This window comes from Stegodyphus dumicola, chromosome 1 (genome assembly GCF_044657685.1).
Source record: "Stegodyphus dumicola isolate Sdum_Otavi_A_Nest chromosome 1, ASM4465768v1".
NCBI classification, from domain to species: domain Eukaryota; kingdom Metazoa; phylum Arthropoda; class Arachnida; order Araneae; family Eresidae; genus Stegodyphus; species Stegodyphus dumicola.
This window is the reverse complement of record NC_140768.1, coordinates 99,836,360-99,859,712: the sequence shown is the minus strand read 5'-3', so window position 1 is coordinate 99,859,712 and position 23,353 is coordinate 99,836,360. Positions and strand designations below refer to the sequence as shown.

The window sequence follows — 23,353 nt, the reverse complement described above, 5'->3', positions numbered from 1 at the left end:
TATGGCAAAGCACACAAAGGCTATATGCTGAAGAAGAGAGATGCTTTCATGAAGGGCTTTTTTAGGGAAACTGGCTATTTATATTACTGTGGGGTAAGACAACAAAAGAGCCTACAAAGCCAATATGTTTCCTTAGATTTAAACCAGGGTCTAATGTTGATAGTCTTACTACTCAGCCATTGGTGGACTTTGAGTGCATAAAATTAGCCTTCTATTCCATCCGAGAGCATTCTGCATTATTATTGAAGGAAGTTTAAATTGCAGTAATGATATTAACTGTGAAATAGGCCTTTATTAAATACAACCTATATTTTCAATAAGTAATTAAAACACATTATTTTTTTACTAGGGATGCACCTTTCTGAACTAGTTTCCATAGTACCAGAGAGAAATAAACAAGCATAATATTATTAAAAAGAAGTGACTGAATATAACTGTTGCCAGCAGAAAAATGGGATTATTTTCTATCTGAGATCATCCTGCATAACTGATTACTGAGTGAAATCTAACTCACAGTAACGATATCAACTATGAAATTATTAAATATAATTCATATTTTAATAACTAGTTAAAGCATATTTTTTTTACTGGTGGATGCACCTGCACAAAATAGTTCCCATACCTTCAGGCAGAAACTATATTGAAACTATACTAAAAAACTACATTGTTGCATTCTACGGGTTCGTGGATTTGGAGTGATTGACAACAACACTTGACAAAGAATCAAAACACAATTTATTTGCCAGTATTTCACAGGAAAGTTCTAAAGACACATTTACAATCATCGAAAAGCTACAATAAACATGCTGAAGCAGTCAGCAACTCAGCCTTCCAGCTATCACACTATGATGGTGAAGACAGCTTCGTAGCAAAGCACTAAATACAGCTCCCAACTCTGTGGATTACTCTCGTAGCTAAACACACTAAAAATATTCTTTACAATACCCACTACTCCATGTACAGGCAAGGTTTATATAATTATTTTTTTACCTGCCTTCGAGAACATTCTGGGGTAAATCAATAAGAAATAATTCTAGAATGCTCTCTCTCCATTGATAATTTTATTGCCAAATGAGTGATTTTGCATCAAATCTAGTAACATGCATCTCCTTGCCATTTTCTGGCAACCCTAAACCCATTTTGTGGCGAAGCTATCATACCACAGCTGGCTATTTTGTAACAATGTTATTATTAAACAAAAGTGTCTGAAGATCACGATTGGCAAAAGAAGAATGGAATTATTTTCGATCCAAAATCATCCTGTGTAATATTAAGCAAACTCCAACTTTGCAAAAATGTTATTAATTATGAAATGGACATTTATTAGCATGTTGACTGCAACAGCGAAATCAGATAAAATCTCTGTCTGGCCAATTTTTAATTTTACCCCTTTTTCCCCATTTATTCTAAAAATAAGTTCAGTACCTAGTTTTCATTTGAATTCTTATGTTTTGTTCATTTTTATATTCCATTTTGCATGATTCTAAACTTATTAAACTATTTTTTATATTTGTAAATAGATTAGAATTCACCATAAAGTAACACCATAAAGTAATCTTATCTGGGTTCTTCTTCAGAAAACTCATTGTCTTGATAGTAAAAAATGAGTAAAATTAGAAACTGCTGCAGTATATAAAGCATATTTGTAATTAATAGTTAAAGTAAGTTTTGCTGCTTATGCAGGAAATATTTTGGGTAAAGATAAATATGTGCACATTAAGCAAAAGTATCAGTTGATTGCTTGTTTAATTGAGCACGGCAAAGCATATAAGGTTAAGGATGTCTTTGAAACTTTGTAAGAGCAACTGGTTTGTATTCATGGAAGGAAAAACCATAAAGATATCCAAACATCTAGATTGTCCGCCGGAATTCGAACCCATATTAAAACCACTATTAAAAATAAGTCTACACTTAAGCCAGAAATTTAATTCATTTGTAATTTTAAATGCCATTATGTTATAGCTGCAAACTGGAATAAATCACCAACTTAGTCAGTCATTAAAAGGTAGCATAAATTTTAAATTTATAAAGATCTTACGCTTTCTCAAGTGACAATATTTTGTGAAACTGCTCTATGCGAGGCCACATGAAAGTTTAACTAAGATCTTATATTTCGTGCACACACAGCACTTCCTGGAAGCTGTTTCTTGATTATTTACATTCATTTCATGCATCAATTTCAGAGACATGATCATGTCAGCAAATATTGTTTTCCTAGGACAATGATTGATATCTTAAATGAAAGTAATGCATCTGCCTCAAGGCGTAATAAACTGTGAGTAGAGGTGTAATTGCATTGTAATTCTAGTTAATGTACATATACAGTATAATTATAATTGTGGCTATATATTCTAGTTGTAATTATAAATTTTGCAATTATAATTATGTTGTAATTGTACAGTTTATAAAACAGTTACATATTGTAATTCCACTTACATTATAATTGATTCAACTGCAGTTAATTGTGTGATTGTAATACAATTACTTTGTGATTGAGTAAATTGTATTACAATTACACTGTAAGCACTTAATTTATAATTAGATCGTAATTGAAGGATTTCAAATTACTTGTATAATGTAAGTGTTTTAACTATAATTGCAGTTATATTGTAAATTGAATTAGCCCCAACTCTGGTGAAAACTCGGCGCCCAAATTGTAGAGTTGGACTTTGTTTGCATGGATGCTGTTTTCAATTTCATACATCCTAAATTTTTTTCGAACATTAATAATTCCGTGTTCTAATTAAGGTTTTTTATTAAAGTATTTAGTTTAAAAGTTTAATAATTTTTTCCTATAGAAATTGTGAATTGTGTATAAAATTTAGTTTGCAGAAATGTTTATTATCATTTGTGGGAAGATATATACAGAACACTTGTCCTAACATATTAATTATATTTTTATTTTATTAATAAATAAATATTGTTATTTTCATCAATTCATTATGTATCTGTTTCCAGGTAATTACTTCCTTTCTAATACGTGTTGTGTATTATATTTAGACACACATGGATGCAACAGCTGAATTATTACGAGAAGAACTCCCTCCAAATTGTACATTAAAATCACCAGCTAAGGTACTTCTGAAATCCAATGCTGTCTTTGATTATGTTTTCGATTAAGAAAACTGTGTTAAACATTTTTATAATATTTTATTTAAACTGCATTATTAATGTGACATATTTTTTAGAATACAGTAGAAGGACAATGTGGAAGGAACTAATGTATTATGATTAATGTTTTAAATTTTTGATTGGCAGTAGCATGAGCTGTTTTCCATTTGTTATAAATAAACTTACTAAAATTAGGTTTTTTATATACAAATTTTAGCTGAATTGTATGTAAATATCATGCTGCATTAAAATTTGTGGATACACCATATTCAAATGTATATATACATTTCATTCTTAGAACTTATATATAACATCAGTTGCTGTTTATTCTGTTTCATTCCATTTTTTCATAATTTTGAAAATCATGTTTTGTCCCTTACTCTTAATTAAAAAATATCTTTATTCTGAGGGAAAGGACTTTTTGCCTTCATGCTCTCTAGAAATGCAAATTCGACGGTAATGTAGATGTTAAGATGTTGGTTCTTTCTGATGAGTTATTTTAAAGAAATCTTATCTGGGTTCTTCTTCAGAAAACTCTCAAATTACGTTGACTTCCTTGTAGATGTGCTGCTGGATATGTTGGGACCACTCATGAGACACTTGTTTTTGTAACTGTTCTAGTATCATCCTCTTCAAGCTGAACAATGAAATTCTAGATTTTGACAAAGTCTTGGCAGTAGTATACTGCATCAGAAGTCCAAGTATCCCATCTGGCAATCACAGGCTTTCAAGGAAGGACAAATTGATGACTTGCTAATCCATGCTGGAGCACCGAAAGATGCTTCTGAAAGCAGTGAATTGATTGATAAGTATAGTTCATTGAAAGAAATGAAGTAATTTGCAACCTCATACTTTTCTCTTATGACAGCACAAATTCTTGGTAACATGGTGTAAATTAGGATACAGAGGTTTCAGCTATGAAAAAGGGTTCCACATGCAGTATGCCTAATTGGTGATGACCATTAACTATACATTTTCATTTCAGACTTCTGTACATAAATTTGAATTATTCTCTTTTTTTATTTTTATTTTTTTTTTTTTTTTTTTTTTTTTTTTAGCATTACTTATATTAATTTGTTTTCTCAAAATGGTACATTTTGTAAAGCTTGAAATGAGAGTATTTTATCCTCAAAGGTGCAGTACAAATAGATAGATTTTACTTTTTTTTTACTCTTTCGAGTATTTGTTCTTCAAGAATGAATGTTGCTGAACAGTCTTCAACAATGCTTTCGATCTTGAATACTAAGCTGTGTAATTTCCCATTCGTATAGTTGTTGTTGGTTTCAACTATAATTCTTCATTGTATTTTTCTGAAAGTCCTTTTAAAGAAGGATAATTTACTTTAGGTAAAGGAATTCCCATTTTCATTAGAGGAGTGAGTGGGATCAACATTAAAAAGTTAACTTGATCAAGTTACTTTTGAAAAAAACCTCTTTAACCCTCCGAGTGGAATAACTGGTTTTATCTGGTCATGAGATTTTTTTGTCACTTGGTATATATTAGCTTAGGATTTAAGATATTTTGCTTTCTCACTTTCTTTAATGATGTAAATGTCATCTTAATGAATATTAATTTATGAAAGTAGAGATTAAAATAAGTAATTATTCAAATTTAGCTCATAAATATGTAGTTTAAATACAGGTGTTCATGACAGATCCAAGTACCTACGCCATTCACATGGGTAATGAACAAAGTTTTCATAATATTCCATTCACTTTCTGTTCTCATCTCAGTTCTTTATCTTTTTATGCATTGCAGATTCCATGTCTTTTCAATACCAGCTTTAGATGTCTAACATACACAGGTTTTGTTTTTCCTGGCACTATGTGCATAAAATAAAATTTTTATCACTTTTGCTTGATATTCAGACTTTTGTAAAATGCTAAAAAATTTAGATTTTGCAGTTTTACTCATTATTCATTTTCTTTTTTTCTGTTGTTACAAACATTTTACTCAGAGGAGCATAGCATTATTCCAAGGATGCACCAGTTACAACAGCCACATTGCAGAATCTGTGGGAGATCTGGCATTTTTATAATAAATATAATTGTCTCTACACAAGCTTTGATTTTGTAGTTTTCAGTACATTAAATACGTGTTGAATAATAATGCCATCATGTATCAATAACTATAAGTAATTTTCTCTTTCCTGTGCTCATTTCATTTCTGTTGTGTTGCATTTTGGCTTTTCAATATATATTACATAATGAATTTAGAAATTAATAGCTTTCTTTCACTGCATGGTTTTAAACATCATTTCACAATTAATGAATTAGTTTTAAAGAATTTTTAATGTTTCATAATTTTAGAAACATCAAAAGTATTTTCTTGATAATTGAATGTTATATTATGTAAGAAAATAGTTATTGGTAAATTTATGTAAGAAAATAGTTATTGGTAAATTTCACATATTGTAATTAAATAAAATAAATGAAGACAAAAATTTAATGCAATTAATATGCCATTGGTTTAAGTAACTTAAGCTTTATTAAAGCAGTGACAACATTTATTTATTTTTTAAATTTTAATGTTTGAAAATATTATGAATTATTTAATTTTTAATACCAAATATAGTCAAACTTTAATAAGCTGAAATGGAAGAAACTTTTTAAAAAGAGAGGAAAATCCTATCACTGGAAAATTTGATTTCTTTAATAATTTTTAATATTGTAGAACTATCAAAACTTTAAAATATTCAAAATCTTGAACTGAAATGCAATTGAGGTGTAACAGTGTGTAATACTTAAAGTATGTAAGTATGTGTGCTTAAAGTATTTCAGTCATCTTTAAAATTTTTAGGGTGGCTATTTCCTATGGATAGAATTACCTGAAAATATGAGTTCAAGTAATTTATTGCCATTTGCAAAGAAAATGTATGAAGTAGACTTTATGCCAGGAATTAGGTAAGACTACAATTAGTATTATAGGTTGCCAAACTTTGAAGATACTCATGAAGCATACTTGATGTAACTTATAGCTTTGTTGTATATACTATCATATAAGCATGTGTTCTTAATAATTACATGTTAAAATTTAATTGAGTATTAAAAAACTGGAGTATTTAGTGTTGATATGTCAGTATCTAAGTTTTATTATGTTGGCATGCAAAGAGAACAGAGCTGCTCTTGAAAGTTATATCGTTAACACTGAATTGGAAATCATATAAGGTATTGTATAAGTATAGATTTTTGATATCAGAATTTGCCTACAGTATAAGAATATTAAAATCAGATGTTCACGAATTTTTTAAAAGTTAACATGCTCATTACAAACTTGCAGTGAGTTTCATTCTTTATTGCATACGGATTACGATTCTGTGATTCTAAACTAATCAGAGTATTGTATAATAGAGAACTAATTTATTTACAGGAATCAACTGTATATTCAGTTCTAGTACATGCTCTCGCATGTTGCTTAGCCAAATCCAGATGGCCAAGTGCCAATTTCTCTCTATATCCAATAGATGGCTCTGTATTCTAACTTAACATGTCACCGCCCATTGAAATTTCAAATTTCAATATGCAAATTACAAACAAACGTACAATTTAACAATTTAAGAACAACTAATTCTATAGTATAAATATAAAAGCTAATAGGTTTTTTTCATTATAAATATAATATAAAATAAATATAACATTTTAAGATCGTAAACATTCAGTATGCTACAATCTAATTTGCTCTTTAAAACAGTTCCATTGTTTCCATATAATATAAAATAAATATAACATTTTAAGATCATAAACATTCAGTATGCTACAATCTAATTTGTTCTTTAAAACAGTTCCATTGTAATATAAAGCATAATTTTCAATAAGAATACAATAATGTAAAGCTAAGCATTGTTATCCTGGATATGTAATAAACAAATTTTACTAATACATTAAATATATACACCATTTGATGTTTTCACTTTAACAACTCTGGTTTTATTATCAGGTAAAACTTCTACAATTCTAGCTAAAGATCATTTAAATGGTGAAAGGTTACTGTATTTGACGGCATATAAGATGCACCCTTATTTAGAAGGCCACACAGAAGGAAAAAAAAGTTTAAATAGTCCGCGCGAGGGTGCGGTACCACAATAACTTAAAATGTGGTTTCTTTCTCTTTCATCCATATTTCCTATTTGACCAAGCTCAAAAGAAGTTTTCTTGCGTGCATTTATAACAAACCTATGAAATGCTAGTATTTTTCTTCATAATCTGCTGGCATTTTCTGTGCAATAGTTGTTTTTGTGCGCATTGATAAGCCTTGCCTTTTCATGAACCTGTAGCACCAGCCCTCAGACCCTGAAAAGTTCTGATTACCATGTTTTTCTGCAAATCCTTTGGCCTCATTGATTATCATTTTGGTTGAAACACATATACCAGATTTTCTCTTATCTAGCACCCACATTTTAAGGCATTTTCAAGTTCAGGCCAAGATGGAGCTGGGCATCGAAGGTTATGATTTTTAGCAGTCTTCAGTTGATCTTCCTCCAGTCGCCAAGTACGTATCATTTTTTCGGTAGGTGGTGGACCAAAATGCTGCTCTGTTTCAACTTTGGTGCAGTTTAAACACTGCTAGTTTATACTGAATTGTATAGCTTAATCTCTTGTTTCCTGTAGTCATATTTTCCAGGGTATTTTTTTTAAACAAATAGTTTTAAGCACCTATACCGACACGTTTATACAGAGTAGCATCGATACCGATACGCGTGTTGGCTGAGTCAAAGGAAGCCTATGTAAAGAAGGAAAGGCTCCATAGACGTAATGTCACCTCGAACCTGTTTGAACTTCGACATCAGCTTCGAGCTTTGGCGCTTTTTAGCGACAGATATTTCATGCATGCACAAAATAATTATGGCAGATGTAGAAAAAGTTATGTTTGTCTAGACCTTTATCCGGGCTAAAAATAGCATTCAGTATTGAAAGTTAACCCGTGTGCTTCACGTATAAGACACAGGTAACTTTTTTGAGACCAATTTTAGGAAAAGTGTGTCTTATATTCCGTCAAATACGGTATCTTCCTTTAACACAACTAACATACTTGCCTTTAAATTTTCTTTATTAATAAACCATTTGGTGTGGTGTTGGAGATGATTTAAATAATCAGTTTGCCAATGTTTCTAAATAACTTGGATGAACTTGTAATAACTTGCCATTTAGAAAGTCTGTTATCTGTAAGATAAGACAAGTCCGGTTCAGGATATGAAGTAATGGAACGTCCAATTAAAAAAAACGACCCGACATTAAGGCTTCAAAGTCATTCACATCTGTTGATAAAAGTAAAATTGGATGATAATTGAGAATACATTCAATCTGTGTGACAACAGTCCAAAATTCTTCTAAAGTCAATTTATAATTGCCGATTGTATGCTGAAAATGATATTTAAATGACTTAATACCTGCTTTCCATAAACCACCAAATTTTGGTGCATACCTTCAGATGTTAAGATATAGTTAATTAAATTTAAGGACTATTTTATGCAATTTTTTCAGTTCTGATTTTGCACCAACTATATTAGTACTGTTATTTGACATTATGGTATTACATTTTCCATGTCTAGCAATAAATCTTTTAAAAGCAGCAAGTAATGCATCTGTAGTTAAATCATTTACTACCTCTAAATGTATTGTTTTAGCTAATTGTGTAGCTAAACATATGAATATAGCAACATACATTTTTGCATAATTACCCTTTTTCTGATTTTTACACTTGATGAGAAATGGACCAGAAACATGGAGCCCACAAGTATTAAATACAAATCCTTGGTTAACTCTTTCACCAAGTAAATTTCCCATAAGTTGTTCATATACATTGGCTTAACCTTAAAATATGTTACGCATTCATGTACAAGCTTTCAAGCTATATCTCGACCGTTAATAACCCAAAGTTTACTATGAACCTGATGCAATAGTGCTTGCACACCAAGATGTAAATATTTAACATGTTAATACTGAAAGATTAATGTAGTAAATACATGATCTTTTGGCATTACATAAGGAAATTTTTTATTGTAATTAAGATTACTATTGGCCACTCTCAGAAAAGAATCATTTTCTAGAAATGGACAACACAATTCTTATTTTTTAAGGATAGAATATCCTTGCTTAAAATGTTGTAATTGTACAAACCTGATCATGATTTTCTCAACGTCATCCAATTCTTTAACAGTTAGAGAATGTATTAATTTTTTTCGTTTTTACAATTGGCTTAAATCTGCAAACAAAACTCAACACACGAATAATACGAATATAGTTATTACTAATGTTAAAAATATGATCTTAAGCAAGAGAATTAGAGTTCATGTTTAAATTAACTAAGTCATTGCCCTCATAAGTTTGAGTTCTTTGCCGAATTCCACCTCAGCCATATCAGATGAAATTACTTCATAAGGCTTAGTCAAAAACCTCTCCTTAGTCAAGAAAGTTGGTCCATACCGCCATAAATCATTATGAAGAAGATCCTTAGGTTCAGCTGCATGTGATATCAATTCAGCTGGATTCTTATGAGTGCTAACTGGGTATCACTCATGAACAGCAAGCATTGTACTTTCAAATTTTTACAGGACTAGTTTCGATGGTTTTACCAAATCATCATCCTCAGCTGCAAAAGTGCAAATGAACGAGATAAGATATTGTGTTAGATAAGATAAGATAACATAGACAGGAGTCAAGCTACTGCCGCCATCTCTTGATGAAACCAGAACTAAAACATGATTTCGTCAAAGGCAGAAGGCAAAGATGGATTGGAATTATGGTCATTAACTATAACAGAAAGATTTTTTTGAATGTGAAATGCCTCTAAAAAATCCAGTTCACCAATGGAAGATGTTTTTTGAATAATTTTTGCAGCAGAAAAATTGAAAGTGTGATTTTTGGACCATCAATGCTGGGCAACAGAATACTTCTGTGTTTCCTTTTTTGTAACATATGCCTCATGTTCTTTAATGTGAATTAAGTCTCTCTTAGTTTGATCAATGTAAATTAAACCACACTGGCAAGGAATCCTAGGAATTCATATCGAGAATGGTGTGCTTGAGTATGGAACCCGGAATTTTATTGATGGGAGAATAAACGACCCGAAAGTTAAATTTTTGTAAAATACGTGCAACTTTATAGCTAATTGATGGAAAGAAGGGAATGACAACAGAATTCTTACAATCTCCTAAAACAAGAGTGTGTCTTCTGGTGTGTTGAGATGAGAATTTCTTAACTGCTTGATTAATAATGTTGGGTGAAAAGCCTCTGTCAATAGCTACTGCTTTTAAATAATTTAGTTCTTCATCAAGAGATAGTTTGGAGGAGCAAACTTGAAGAGCACGGAAAACATAGGAATAAAATGAAGCTAACTTTTTTTTAGTCGGATGATATGATTTGAAGTGTGGTGCAAGGCAAACCGATGAAGGTTTACGGTAAACCGTAGTACCAGTAACCAGTGTGGTAACCATAGTAAAACAGTGGGGTTTAATTTACATTGGTCAAACTAAGAGAGCCTTAAAATTTTGCATTAAGGAACATGAGGCATATCTTAGAAAAAAGGAAACACAGAAGTCTTCTGTTGCCCAGCATTGTTGATCCGAAAATCACACTTTAAATTTTTCTGGTGCCAGAATTATTCAAAAAATATCTTCCATTGGTGAACTGTATTTTTTAGAGGCATTTCACATTTAAAAAATCTTTCTGTTCTAGTTTATGACCCTAATTCCAATCCATCTTTGCCTTCAGCCTTTAAGGAAATTATGTTTTAGTTCTAGTTTCATCAACAGATGGCGCCAGTAGCTTGACTCCTGTGTATGTTATCTTATCTCATCTCGTTCATTTGCACTTTTGCAGCTGAGGATGATGATTCGGTAAAAATATAGTCCTGCGAAAATTTATAAGTATAATGCTGATTTTTTTGTTTGACTTCTAAATTAATTCTTTTCATTAGTTTTACCAACAGAACTGCACCACAAAGATTCAGACGAGGAATGGTAATTGACTTCAAAGGTGACATGCGAGACTTGCTGCACAGAAGTTTTGATGAACAGTCATTCAAAGATGACATGTATTTCACATAAATTGCAGCACCATAGTCTTTCTGACTAGCATCGCAAAATCCTATTATTTCTATTTGCTGAAGTCCATTGGTTAGAACAAATCTAGGGATATGATAATCGTTGACTATTTTTAGACTATGCAGAAATCTTTTCCATTCTTTAAAGTCATTTTGAGGAAGAGGTGTATTCCAATTTATTTTTAGTAGCCGAAGTTTTTGTAGAAATATTTTAGCTTTTGTCATAACAGTTCCAATTAAACCTAATGAATCAAAGAGGTGGCCCTATCATTGATAAGACATCTCTTTTCATCACTGTTTCTTCAATGTTAAATATCTTTAAATCATAAGAAAAACATTCTGTAATCGTATTCCATGACATTCCCAAGGCCTTTGTAATTTGAGGCATATCGGTAACTTGAAAGGAATAATCCTGAGTTGCACTTTCTTTTATTCTTCAATAATTCTCTGTTATTTGAACACCATTTATGTAACTGCATTCCAGCACATTCTAGAAGACAGATTAACTGTATCTGCATTTGCTTGTCTTCTTGTAGCATATTGGCTTCAGTAATAATGTTATTTACATAACAGAGTGTGGTGCTTGAGGCATAAGGAAATTCATTCACTTTATCCATTGCTAACTGCTTCATCACCCTTGTTGTGAGGAATGGTGCACTTGCTGTTCTGTATGTTAGAGTCCTTAGATAAGTCGGCACAGGGCTACCAACTGATTCTTTCCACAAGATCAACTCGGTTTCGAGGAGATCGTTCAATAAGTATTTTCCTGTACATCTTCTGAACATGAGCTCTTAGTGCATAGTTGTACTTTCGAAATCTAATAATAATAGAAAACAAATCTTGAGGTATTCGTCCTTTCATTAATATTGAATTGAGTGATTTTCCATAACTGGTAACCGCTGATGCATTAAACACAACATGGAGCTTGGTAGAGGTTTTCTCTGGCTAATAAACTCCATAATGTCTAAGGTAATTGCAAGTTAGTGTTCAGGTTCTTAAGTTTCCTCCATGTGATTTAGATCCTTATATTTCTTGATAAAATTCTTATATAATGTTTTCATATTCGAATCACGTTCTAGTTGATTTCACAAACGAAGCAATCTTTTCTCAGCCAGCGTTTTTGATTCTCCTAATTCTACATCTTCTTAATGGGTAACTGAACTACATATCTTCCATCAATTGTCTATCATGAGTATGCTTGAAATGTTCTTCACAGTATGTTTCTTTTTCTCTCAAAACATCCTTTATATTTTCAATGGATTCAACTTCCCAAAATCTTTGCAAAATTTTGTCAACCCTTTCTTCACTGTTCAGAACTTTAAGCCACAATAATTTACTTCTGAGTTACTCTTGCATGTACCAGATGCGATATACCCAAAAACTGTTTCTTGGAATATCAATGGTTGTTTTTCTAATTGAAATTTTCTTTGTTTTAAAATCTCAAAGAACAATTCGGCCCCTAGTAACGTATCTATTTTGTTAGTTGTTCCAAATTACAGATACTCAAATTCAGTATCAATGGGAATATTTAATGACTGCACATGTAAAGTCATTGATGGTATTACTTGGTTATGGTTAACTACTTGGTTATTTTAGAAATAACCAAGTAGTTAACTTAGACTGTTATCACATCTGTAGACGCGCGCGCTTACCCGGGACAATTCCGAGAAACGAGATTCTAGTAGTACGGCTTTAAGCGGCAGGCTTCCGAGAAATGTTTCGTCTAGCTAGGAGGAACGTGTCCTGGCTACGAGCAACATTTTAAAACTTTTCCCAAAATGGTCCGGCTGGAGACGTGTTCCTCGAACGTTCAACCAATCAGACGAAAGGTCAGCTTCTGAAGGATCACGGGTAACTTTCAATATGGCGATGGCTCTCACTGTGAAGTGATGGACGGTGGAAATAGAGGCCGATTTAATTATTGCTATTTTGTTGTAATACAACTGCCTGAGTCATTTTTTAAATGTGTATATATTCATTAAATATATAATCGTGGAAATTTCAGAGTTGACAGTATTTTACGACGTTCTTGCATTTCGGATTTGTTTACAAATTGTTCATAGCCAAAAGTTCGCCAAATTTGTCGTATTTCGTGCTGATCGTGTATTATAACACTGTTATATAATAGCATTTTATTTCTTAAATTTGAATAATTTTTTAAAATCCATTCGTATATGCGCGGAACTGCATAATCAGTGACACATTTTAAACAGCATAAAAGATGCATAAAAAAGAAAAGCATAGCTTATGTAATAATGAGAATACTCATTAAATTTGTCTATTATTTTCATGTTATTAATGAAATACTTTTTGAATTATAAATACATTAGAAACTATACTTTTATTGTAAATGCTACATATTGAAACATTGAAAATTTATGGATTTATTATTATGCATGATGAAAAACATTTGTATATACATTCATTAATATAAATCTTATTCATTACATTAATACTAATAAATATATGAACAACTTCTAAAACATTGCATCTCTCTATCTGTATGTAAATATATGACTTATTAGATGTGTATATATATATGTATGTATGAATACAAAAATGAACATTGCCAAGAAGTTTATTTGAAGTTACTTTTAATTCAGATAACGATTATGTAATTGGCAGCAACTATAGTTATCAGTTCTTTGCAAATTATTATGGGTATGTAATAATCAGTTGAAAAATAATTGATGAGTATTTGAGTACTAAAGAGTGTACACATTTTGTTATTGGGTTAATTCATAATTATATCATACGTATGATCTACGTAATAAAAACATGACTAATAAATAATAAGAAATGTAACAGCTATGCATTTATAACATTTGATTACTTAAAACAGCGCACAACTGATTATCACCTTCATGTCTGTTTACATAATGAATTGCACTTTCCAATTAAGTGCACGGGCCTATTAGTGGCCGAAGCGTCGTTGAACACTGGTAGTTCTGTCTCAGGTTAGAATGCCGCGAACGGGCTGGTTACATGACGTTTCCTTGGTTTGCCCCATTTGTAACTGGTATACGAGCCAGTTTTAAAAAATCTTCTACAAAGGGATCCCTCCTGTTGTTATCCCTCGAGGCTTTGCGGTAATCACATAAAACCAACTGAGCCCACCAGCGGCCGAGCGGTAAAGTCGCTGAACACTGGTAGTTCGGTCCGAGGTTCAAATCCCACGAACGGGCTGGCTGCATGGACGCTTTCGTGGTTTTCCCCATGTGTAACGTGTATACGAGCCAGTTTCCCTTAGAAAGTCCTCCCCGAAGGCATCCCTTCCCTTAGGCAGATAGCCCTAGTGTGCTTTGCTGTAATCTCAATAAACCAAACCATAAAACAAACTCATGATGTGAATACCTAATTTCTAGAGTTGGTATAATTAATGTGTTTTAGGTATATTACCGAGTGTTCTATTGGACAGTAAACAACTCGCACATGTTTGATTGCTCATGTATTCATATGCTTTATTTGATCTTCATTTTGCTGAATAGTATCTTCTGGCTGTGAGGAGGTAAATATCAGCCATATAGATTTTTGTCATTTGAATGGACAGAACAGTAATTATGAGCCATAAAGTTAGTCACAAAATGCTTTCACCAGGTCACAAATTTTCCAGTGAGCTATCAAATTTTCATTGAAATGCAGACAACAGAAAATACACATAAGCGATGTGTGATAAATAGACTTATCCAGCACATGTTTTTAAACTAATCTTAGGTGTATACAGAATTTGGCTATTACTGATGTAATTGATTGCTATAACCAGAAGTGTGTTTATCTGTTACGTGAAGTGCCAGAGTGGAGATCAAAGTGATTAACTTGATAGCAATCACCTTTCTATTATCTTCCATTACTAACAATAAAGTTTAAAACGAAAAGCGTGTGAGCGATACAAAACAACACGAAGAAGTGAATGTCACTTGAAAGGAAACGTCACTTTCGCCATTCTGAGCGATAACTGATTCTTGTTTGGCTTTCAGCCTGTTTGCCAAGTGAAGATGGTAACCCTATTTCGCCAAAGGCCGTTTCTCAGAACTGTTGCTACAAACGTTTTGTCCCAGCAACAAACAGCTAATGTGATAACGGCTTTAAATAGTTACGTATGTTAAATCCTTATTCAAAATCTGTACATCTAGTTGGTAATTAATATTTATAACGTTCTCATTTATTCTGGATACAGATGCATAAATTCTTTCTTTATATTTAACAAATTGGCAACTCCTTCACATAGAAAACAGCTCATGCTGCCATTATTAAGTATTGCGGGAACTGGAATTCTTTCCCTCTGAATTACAAACATATGCTATTGCTGTGGCTAATAACACATTTTTTCTCCTGTCAAAAGACAACTTGATTGATTTTTTATTAGAGCCATCTGCATTCTTGTTTATAATTTTGTCATTGGTTGCTTCCGTTTTTGTTTTATCTAACTGTTGATCAGTAAGGTCGTTTCTGAGCAGGCGATAGATTAATGAATGGTGTTTTTTATGACATTCAGAACATCTGAATAAACTTAAAATTACATTTTGCAATTAAATGTTCCTTACTGAGACAGTTTAAACACGATTTATAGTTTTTAACTTTTTCATATCTTTGAATTGGATTTGATTTAAAAAATGAATCATGTTATGAAGTGAATGATTATTATTTTTACATACCACACAAGCCAAAACACTATCGGCTTTAACCGTCAGAGCCTTTGATTTTGAACTTTTTTCTAATGGATATTTCACTTTATTAGTATTACAGTCAATATTATCCAATAATTGACATCTTTTCTCTAGAAACAAAATTACTTGGATCGTATAGAAATGATTGACACAACGGTTCTCACAGCGAAACTATTACTCTGTGCAAAAGGAAAACAAGTGAAATAGAAACAAGGGGGCGTGAGCTACTCAGAATGCATAGATGGATCTGGCCGCAAGCGAACAGTATAAGTCAGCGCCTGTCCTTTCCGCCATCGTCATTGAGATTGCGGACAGCAATGACGGAAGGTGATTACCACGGTCAGCGTTGAACCGCGGGGTTCGTATGGAACGAAGGGATACAGGGTAGTAAGATCCATCACCGCATGGTGTTGGTGTGCATGAACAAAGCACCCTCAAGGCATACAGTATCCCGTTGGTTGGCCACGTTCAGCAATGGAGTAGAGACTGCAGCCAAAAGTGTCAGTGTGGGATGACCAGCAGCAGGAAGAGACAGCGATTGTGCAAGGAACATTGCAGGCGATTGTGCATGGTGATTTGGAGATGACAAATATGTGTGCAAAGTGGGTGAACCTCGGACTACGCCTTGCTTGACAGCATGAAAGACACAGTCAGGGTCCAGCATTTGAATCTTCTGCCGAATTGCGTCTATAGGTAGTGCACCAACATCCCCCACAAACTGGTTTACCAAAAGCCTTCGGGACCTCCCAGCCAGATGCAGAAGTGTATTGACATGAGCAGGGATCATTTCTAACTGATGTACTATCAATTTTTTGTTAATAAATTGCATTTTGTTGTGTGGCAGAATTTGTGTCATTCATTTCTGTACTACCTAAGTAATTCATCAAACCTAGAAATTTCTGTAGTATTAATGCTTAATTCAAATTGTTTGTGCAATTCATCATCTAGTTTCTGAAGTGCAATATTTAATATAAATTATTTTTATCATGCTTTAAAGCATTTAAAGCCCTAACGTTTTTAGTAACATTATCTATTACATATCTTATCCCTTTAGACAATTCAAATGTTAAATTATGTAAATCCATTATTGACTTTATATGCGTCTTAATTAATTTTCATACCTATCTGAAAGATCTTTAAATAGAGAACTGAAAGTATCATGAACAGTTTCAAGATTTTTTGTTTCATCAGTTAATGCAGCCTTTAAATAGTAGAGTTTCTGAACTTCTGTCAATTGAGTAATATTCGCTATAATGTTTTCGAACTGCAGCTTAAAATTGTTCCATTCTGTATACTTACCAGAAAATTTAGGAATTGGTAATTCTGGCAAACGAATTTGTACTTTAGAATCAAATTTATTACAATCATTTTCATATTCAGAATGTGCGATAGATGATAGAATTTCCATAATTCTTACCTCTGGTACTTCCGTTTTTTCTTCCATTTTGACAGTTTCTTCATCGATGGCTGTGACATCTTTTTTATAAACGCTTTTGAAATATCTGTTTCTCAAGTTTCTAATATCCATTTGAATACTTCGAAGGGATCTATACTTTATTTGAATTTTGTTTTTATTCAAATTACCATCATATTACTTCACTACGTTTTCTAACCTAGTTAATTTCGTTTTTAACGAAGTTTTATTTCTAGCTAATGGCAGCAATTTGTTTGCTTCTCCGGCTGTACTGACGATGGATTATGATTCTAAACTAATTAGAGGACATTATTATATTCTATTATACATATAGAACTAACTAATTTATTTATGGTAATCAACTATATTCAGTTCTAGTACATGCTCTCGCATGTTGCTTAGCCGAATCCAGATGGCCAAGTGCCAGTTTCTCTCTGTATCCAATAGGTGGCATTGTATTCTAACTTAACAGCATACAATAAAATGGCCTTTAGAAAACATTTTACTGACTCTAGAATAGAATAAATGGGAAACTAGTGGAAGTCTTTTGATATTGTTGATGTTATTGTATTTCAGGTATGGTTAGCATAGAGAATGATATGTGTAGCTATTCAGAGGGCTGTAGAACCTTCTAGATCACTTGCATGTGGAAACCTGTTCTAATATAATGCAAAATTGTTTTGTATTTTAAAATAGATACTAATAACAGAGTGAAGCTGTTAAATTCATATTTGACAGCACTATTTCTAAAAAGATGAAAATAAAAATTTCTTTTATTGTCATAAACTACTAAACCACTCCTCCTCCCCTGCATTTTATAGTTTGAGAATCTTCTGTTATGTTGTATTTGTAATCTTCTGTTATGTATGTATACATGTCCATTAAAAAAGAGCAAGGTCTCTGATTTTTAATATTCCCGTGCCCCAGAAATTTAAAAGCTAATATCTTTGAAAGGATCTTGTCAAATTTTTAGAAAAGATACATAGTCTATAGACTGAATAAATCGTGTATACTATGTCATGTGAAACTTTATATCTTTCAGAAATGAGAGTTAGTCAGCATTAAATTAAGAACATAAAACAATCTAAACCTCATTGCAGAAAATTTTTTTCTTGTCTACTAAGAAATAGTGATAAATTCCTCCAAGTTCATTGTTAAACAACGAATACCGCTTCCTTGTACATGCAATAACATATGATTTACCAGTCTCTCATAATGTGGGAGAAAGGGAGAAGTCCTTACTGCCTGTGTTTCATCAATTGAATGCAGTGTGTTCTTCAGCATGCTTGGTCCTCTGTTAGTGGGGAATGGACAGAAAGAAACAAAATGTGGCTGCATGCAATTTGTTTCGTTTTGAATTCTCGTCTCTAAAACCAATGACTCATTGCACATTTACAGATTGTGTTAACACAGATTAGTAAGGATTTTAATTTACAAATGTGTTGGAATTAATTGTTCTTTTTTTCCAGTTTTAAATTTTCAGGCATGTAGCCCTGAAGGCAGTGTATTTGTAGACAATAAAATAATGTTTTATGAGGTCTGTTAAGAACTCAGTTATCTGTCAAAGTAGAATAGGATTTAAAGAATAATATAGATGCAAGTGAAAATGAAGATTATCCTTAAGTAACAGTGTTGAAAATGCACATACACACATATATGTATAGAATAGTAACTTCCTACAACAAAGGATCATCTTTTTCTCATGTAATAAATTCGTGCTTTTTTTGCTTACCAAGTAAATGAAAATTGTTATCCATTTTCTGTAGTTATTGTTTGAGAGATTAGGAAGAAAATAGAGCCAAATGTTACTAAATTGCAATAGTATGGTATAAAAAGGTGGAAATTGTACATCAATGAGCAATTCCAAAAATTTAAAGTTTGTGTGCAAAATGTTCATTTTAAAGTACGTATTTTTTTTATATGTACAGCATGATTCAAAAGTTTAGTTAACTCTAATCTAAAAGGTCATCCCTTTTTTTTATATATATATCCAATTTATTTTGTTTTAGTTGTGCAATCTATAGAACTGCTATTCAGAAAAACTGAATAAAAAGTATTATTTTACAGATAATCCTAGAATGACCATGATATTCTTCAATACAAATTTACACACGTAGATTCTCATTAATTTATTCAAATGTCACATGTAGCTGTTATGTTGTTTTTAAAAAGATCTTCCAGCCTTTAAGGCTGCTTTCAGATGGGGGCATAAATGGCATAAGTGGTTAAAGACAAGCTGCGGTGCCAAGGCAACCAGTCCGTGCTACGTCACAAAATCTGGTTTAGGGCTTGTGGCATAAGGTTCAGAGTTTGGGACAAGCATCGACCAGTCAGAGCAAAGCCTCTTTCTGCAGAAGATTTTGCTGTTACATCAAAGGCGACATTTTTTTTAATATGGAGCATATCGTATCCGAATGAGTTGTAATGGTATTCAAACGAAAGAATGAATTGATCTTGCAAGAAATCTACGATGATGACATGCATTTTTTAATGAGTTTTCACAATAAATTGAATAATATGGATGAAACTCGTAAAGCGAAAGTTAAGCTCAGGATGATGCACGCTGTGTACGACCCATCCATTATTTTTCATTTTATTATAAAAAACATTTTTTAGATGCATTTTTGCAAAAATTTTATTTTTTTCTGCGTAAATTATTATTACTTTCTTTCTGTTTATTATTTTTGTATAAATTATTACTATCGTTTTCTTCCTGTTTAATTATTTTTGTATTTAAGAATAAATTTATTGAAAAAGCTGGAAATATTGTATTGCTATTTGCTTCAAATGCTGATTTTCTTTCCAAACAAACTATGAATTAATTTTACTAAAACATCAAATCAGTATCAAGAAGGGGACATCAAATTTGGGGGGACAGTAAAAATATTACTTTAAAAAATAATATTTGGGGGCCCCCCAAATATTATTTTTTAAAAGATTAATTTTTTTGTATAAGTAAAAAAAAATAATCTTTTGAGAAAATGCTCTTATGAAGTCCAAGAAAGAAAAAAATGTAGTGAAATATCCTTAAAACAACAGTCAACAGTGTAGACAGTTTTGTCTTGTGTTGATATTGTTATAATCATATTAATATTTCTTGATCTATAATTAAATTCATAACAACACGCTCACATAGCACATCGTTTATTCCAAACCAACATCAACTGACAATTATTCCACTTCAGTTCGACCAGCAACTAGTGTGTTGCCACATATATGTAACATCTCCCCTCTTTTGGGAGATTCATAGGAATCGGTGCATTACATAATTATCAGATTTGGATAGTCGATATACATTACGACCACTTCTTGTTTTATATACACAATCACGATTAATATTATTGCTATTATCTTGATGGTGAGAATCATTATGTATTTTTGGATTTTCACTACTTATATTTTCCTCATTCTCATTACATAGATCATAGTAGTCTAATGTCACTAAATTCGTCTGATTTTTAGTTTTTCTTAAATGGAATTTATTCCGTCTAATTACCCTATTACCTTTTGTTCTAATCCAATATGATATAGGAGTTGAATGCCTTTTTAAAACCATAGCAGGTTCCCATTTATTTTCCCATCATCTTTTCCCCAGGAATAAATTTAGGTCTTTCCCTTGCATGCTTATCATAATAGATTTTAGCCTGTTTCTGCTTACTCCTCACCTTTTCGTGTTCTTAAATTCCTACTTAATAGCATTTGACTTGGTTATAAATGTATACCTGAAATTGGAGTATTTCTGTATTCCAGTAAAGCCTCATTTAATTTCTCTAATCCTGTTTTTCTAAATAAACTCTTAGCTATACCTACCAACTTTTCTGCAAACCCATTAGATTTATTATATCAAGGACTGCTAGTGATTATTTCAAATTCCCAATCCCTTGCAAAACTCTTCATTTTCCAACTATTAAATGGTACGTTATCACAAATTAAAGTTTTGGGTATTCCATGTGTTGCAAATATTGATTTCAATTTACTAGTAACTTCCACTGCACTTTTATTTTTTAGAGGAATTATGTCTACCCATTTAGTTAAGTACAGAGGCTGTTCGCACATTTTTTAGATGTTTTTGGTAAGCAGTAATAAAAAATCGTTTCCTGCAAAAGAAGTAATTGTACTATGTTTTTAAAAGTCAAAATTATCGTCTGTGGCTTGAAAGTTTTGTTTTTATTCAAAATGGCGAATTTAACAAAGCAGTGGTTCGAAGGCTACATTTACGCTCTTTCCGAAGAGAAATATGCATACTCCGTTATCCAAAAATGATGTGAGAGTCATGGTTTTGTGATAGGTAATATCATCAACAAGAAAGGAAAAAACGTCAAATTGGAGCCTCAAGTGGGACAAAAATTCCAAACAAGTATCCAAGGAAAAAACGGACATCTTCGACTATTGCAAAGGTACGTTGTTTAATGTTAAAAGAAAATCTCCCTAGTCAAAGGACAGTTGCAAAATCATTAAAATGCTCGGTGTCCACTGTAAATAAAATGATAAATATTGATTTAAATCTTAAGAAAGCAAAAAAACGCAATGTGCATTGTCTTCTTCCAAAGCATATTGCTAAATGCAGGACATGCTGCAGAATTCTATATGAGAAACACTTATCCAAAGAAAAATGGAAAACAATTGTCACAATAGATGAAGCATAGGTGTATTTAAATGATTGTAATAAAAAAAAAGAGTAATTTATTATCATAAAAGGAGAGAAAAAAAATTTAAGTACATGGTTCAAAGAATCGAAAGAAAGTTTTTCTGAGGAATTCATCATTGTTGCTGGTTTTTCTTATAATGGCAAGTTAAAAATAAAGAGAGTGCAAAAAAATGTCAAAATTAACTCCAAATACTATCAGGAACATATTTTATCGTCAATTTTTCTGAATGAAATACCATCGCTTTACCCACAGTGCCATCAATCTGTGAGACACCATCAGAACAAAGCTAGCAGTCACACATCAAAATCCACTGTAAATTTCCTGAAAAAAATGGAACAAAAAACTGGTATCAAGGCCATACCCTTCACTGATATCCCTACCAAATCTCCCAATGTGTCACCTATGGATTTTTGTGCTTTCGGATTTTTAAAAACTGCATTATCCAAACGTTGTCCCAAAACCCTAACAAGACTCTTGAAAGCTGTTCGGGAGGAATGGGATAGAATACCTCTTCTGCCACTTCAAAAGGCATTATTATCCTGGAAATTGCGGTGTCGAAAGATAGTTCAGAATAAGGGATGTCAAATAGAACATTTAAAACACAAGAATTTTTATGTAATTTAGTTTTGTGAATACAATATACATTGTCTAAAAATGTGTGAACAGCCTCTGTAACAGCCTATTACTAGATAACTTTCCCCGCATACTCACAGATAACAGCACCAACCTTTTCATAAGGTAAACTGGGATTTTCATGAGAAACAAGAGGTTCTTTACTGTTTGAAGCCTGAACTTATCACAAATTAGGCATTTAGAAATCATATTCTCAATGTCACTGTTGATTCCTGTCCAAAATAGTACTTGTTGAGCCTTAGCGTTTGATTTTTCAACCCCACAGTGAGCTTCATGCAATAATATACTTAACATACACTTCCAGGTACTACGATTCGATTATTATAAAAAAGCATTCAACTTGTTTTTAAATATAAATAAGATCTTGTTTCTTTAGGAACTTTATTAACAATCAAAGGCCATTCATTTTGCCAATATTCTTTCGCTAAAATTAACCCTTCATCTCCTAATGTAGCTTTCTGAAATCCCCTGTTCTTACTGTCAGACATTTGCAGTTGTTTTGTTAGTGTATGAACAATCTTTGTCATATACATGTTTTCATTTGTGTCTGTCAATAAAGGAACGTGACAGTAAATCTGCAATATACATATATTTCCCAGGCAAATATTTCAGTTTTAAGTTATACAGTCAAAAGTCATTAATCTGGACCTCAAAATAAGTCTTTAATCCAGACCTCAAAGCTACAAACTTTCTGCACATGCGTAACTGCATTATGCATTTACGCATGCGCATAATACGTTTATGCATGCGCAGAATACATTTACGCATGTGCGTATAACGGACAGTATAAGCTAAGCTAAAATGATCTAATTATCTATTTCAGTTAATGTTGCAGATTG

At 32.1% G+C, this 23,353-nt stretch overlaps 1 protein-coding gene across 9 annotated transcripts in view; it reads left to right on the top strand.

The window, feature by feature from the left end:
• LOC118180895 (uncharacterized) overlaps positions 1-23,353 on the top strand; it is a 111,258-nt gene that overhangs the window by 78,058 nt on the left and 9,847 nt on the right. For 5 of the 9 annotated variants that reach the window (XM_085818196.1, XM_035349957.2, XM_085818197.1 and 2 more), the window contains exons 9-10: positions 3,001-3,075; positions 5,911-6,014. In XM_085818196.1, the coding sequence (XP_085674322.1) occupies positions 3,001-3,075; positions 5,911-6,014 (179 nt within the window). Of the gene's footprint in view, positions 1-2,958; positions 3,076-5,910; positions 6,015-15,932; positions 16,686-19,413; positions 19,980-23,353 lie in introns of those variants that run through there. The other 4 variants (XM_035349959.2, XM_035349958.2, XR_015041587.1 and 1 more) reach the window with 4 other exon arrangements.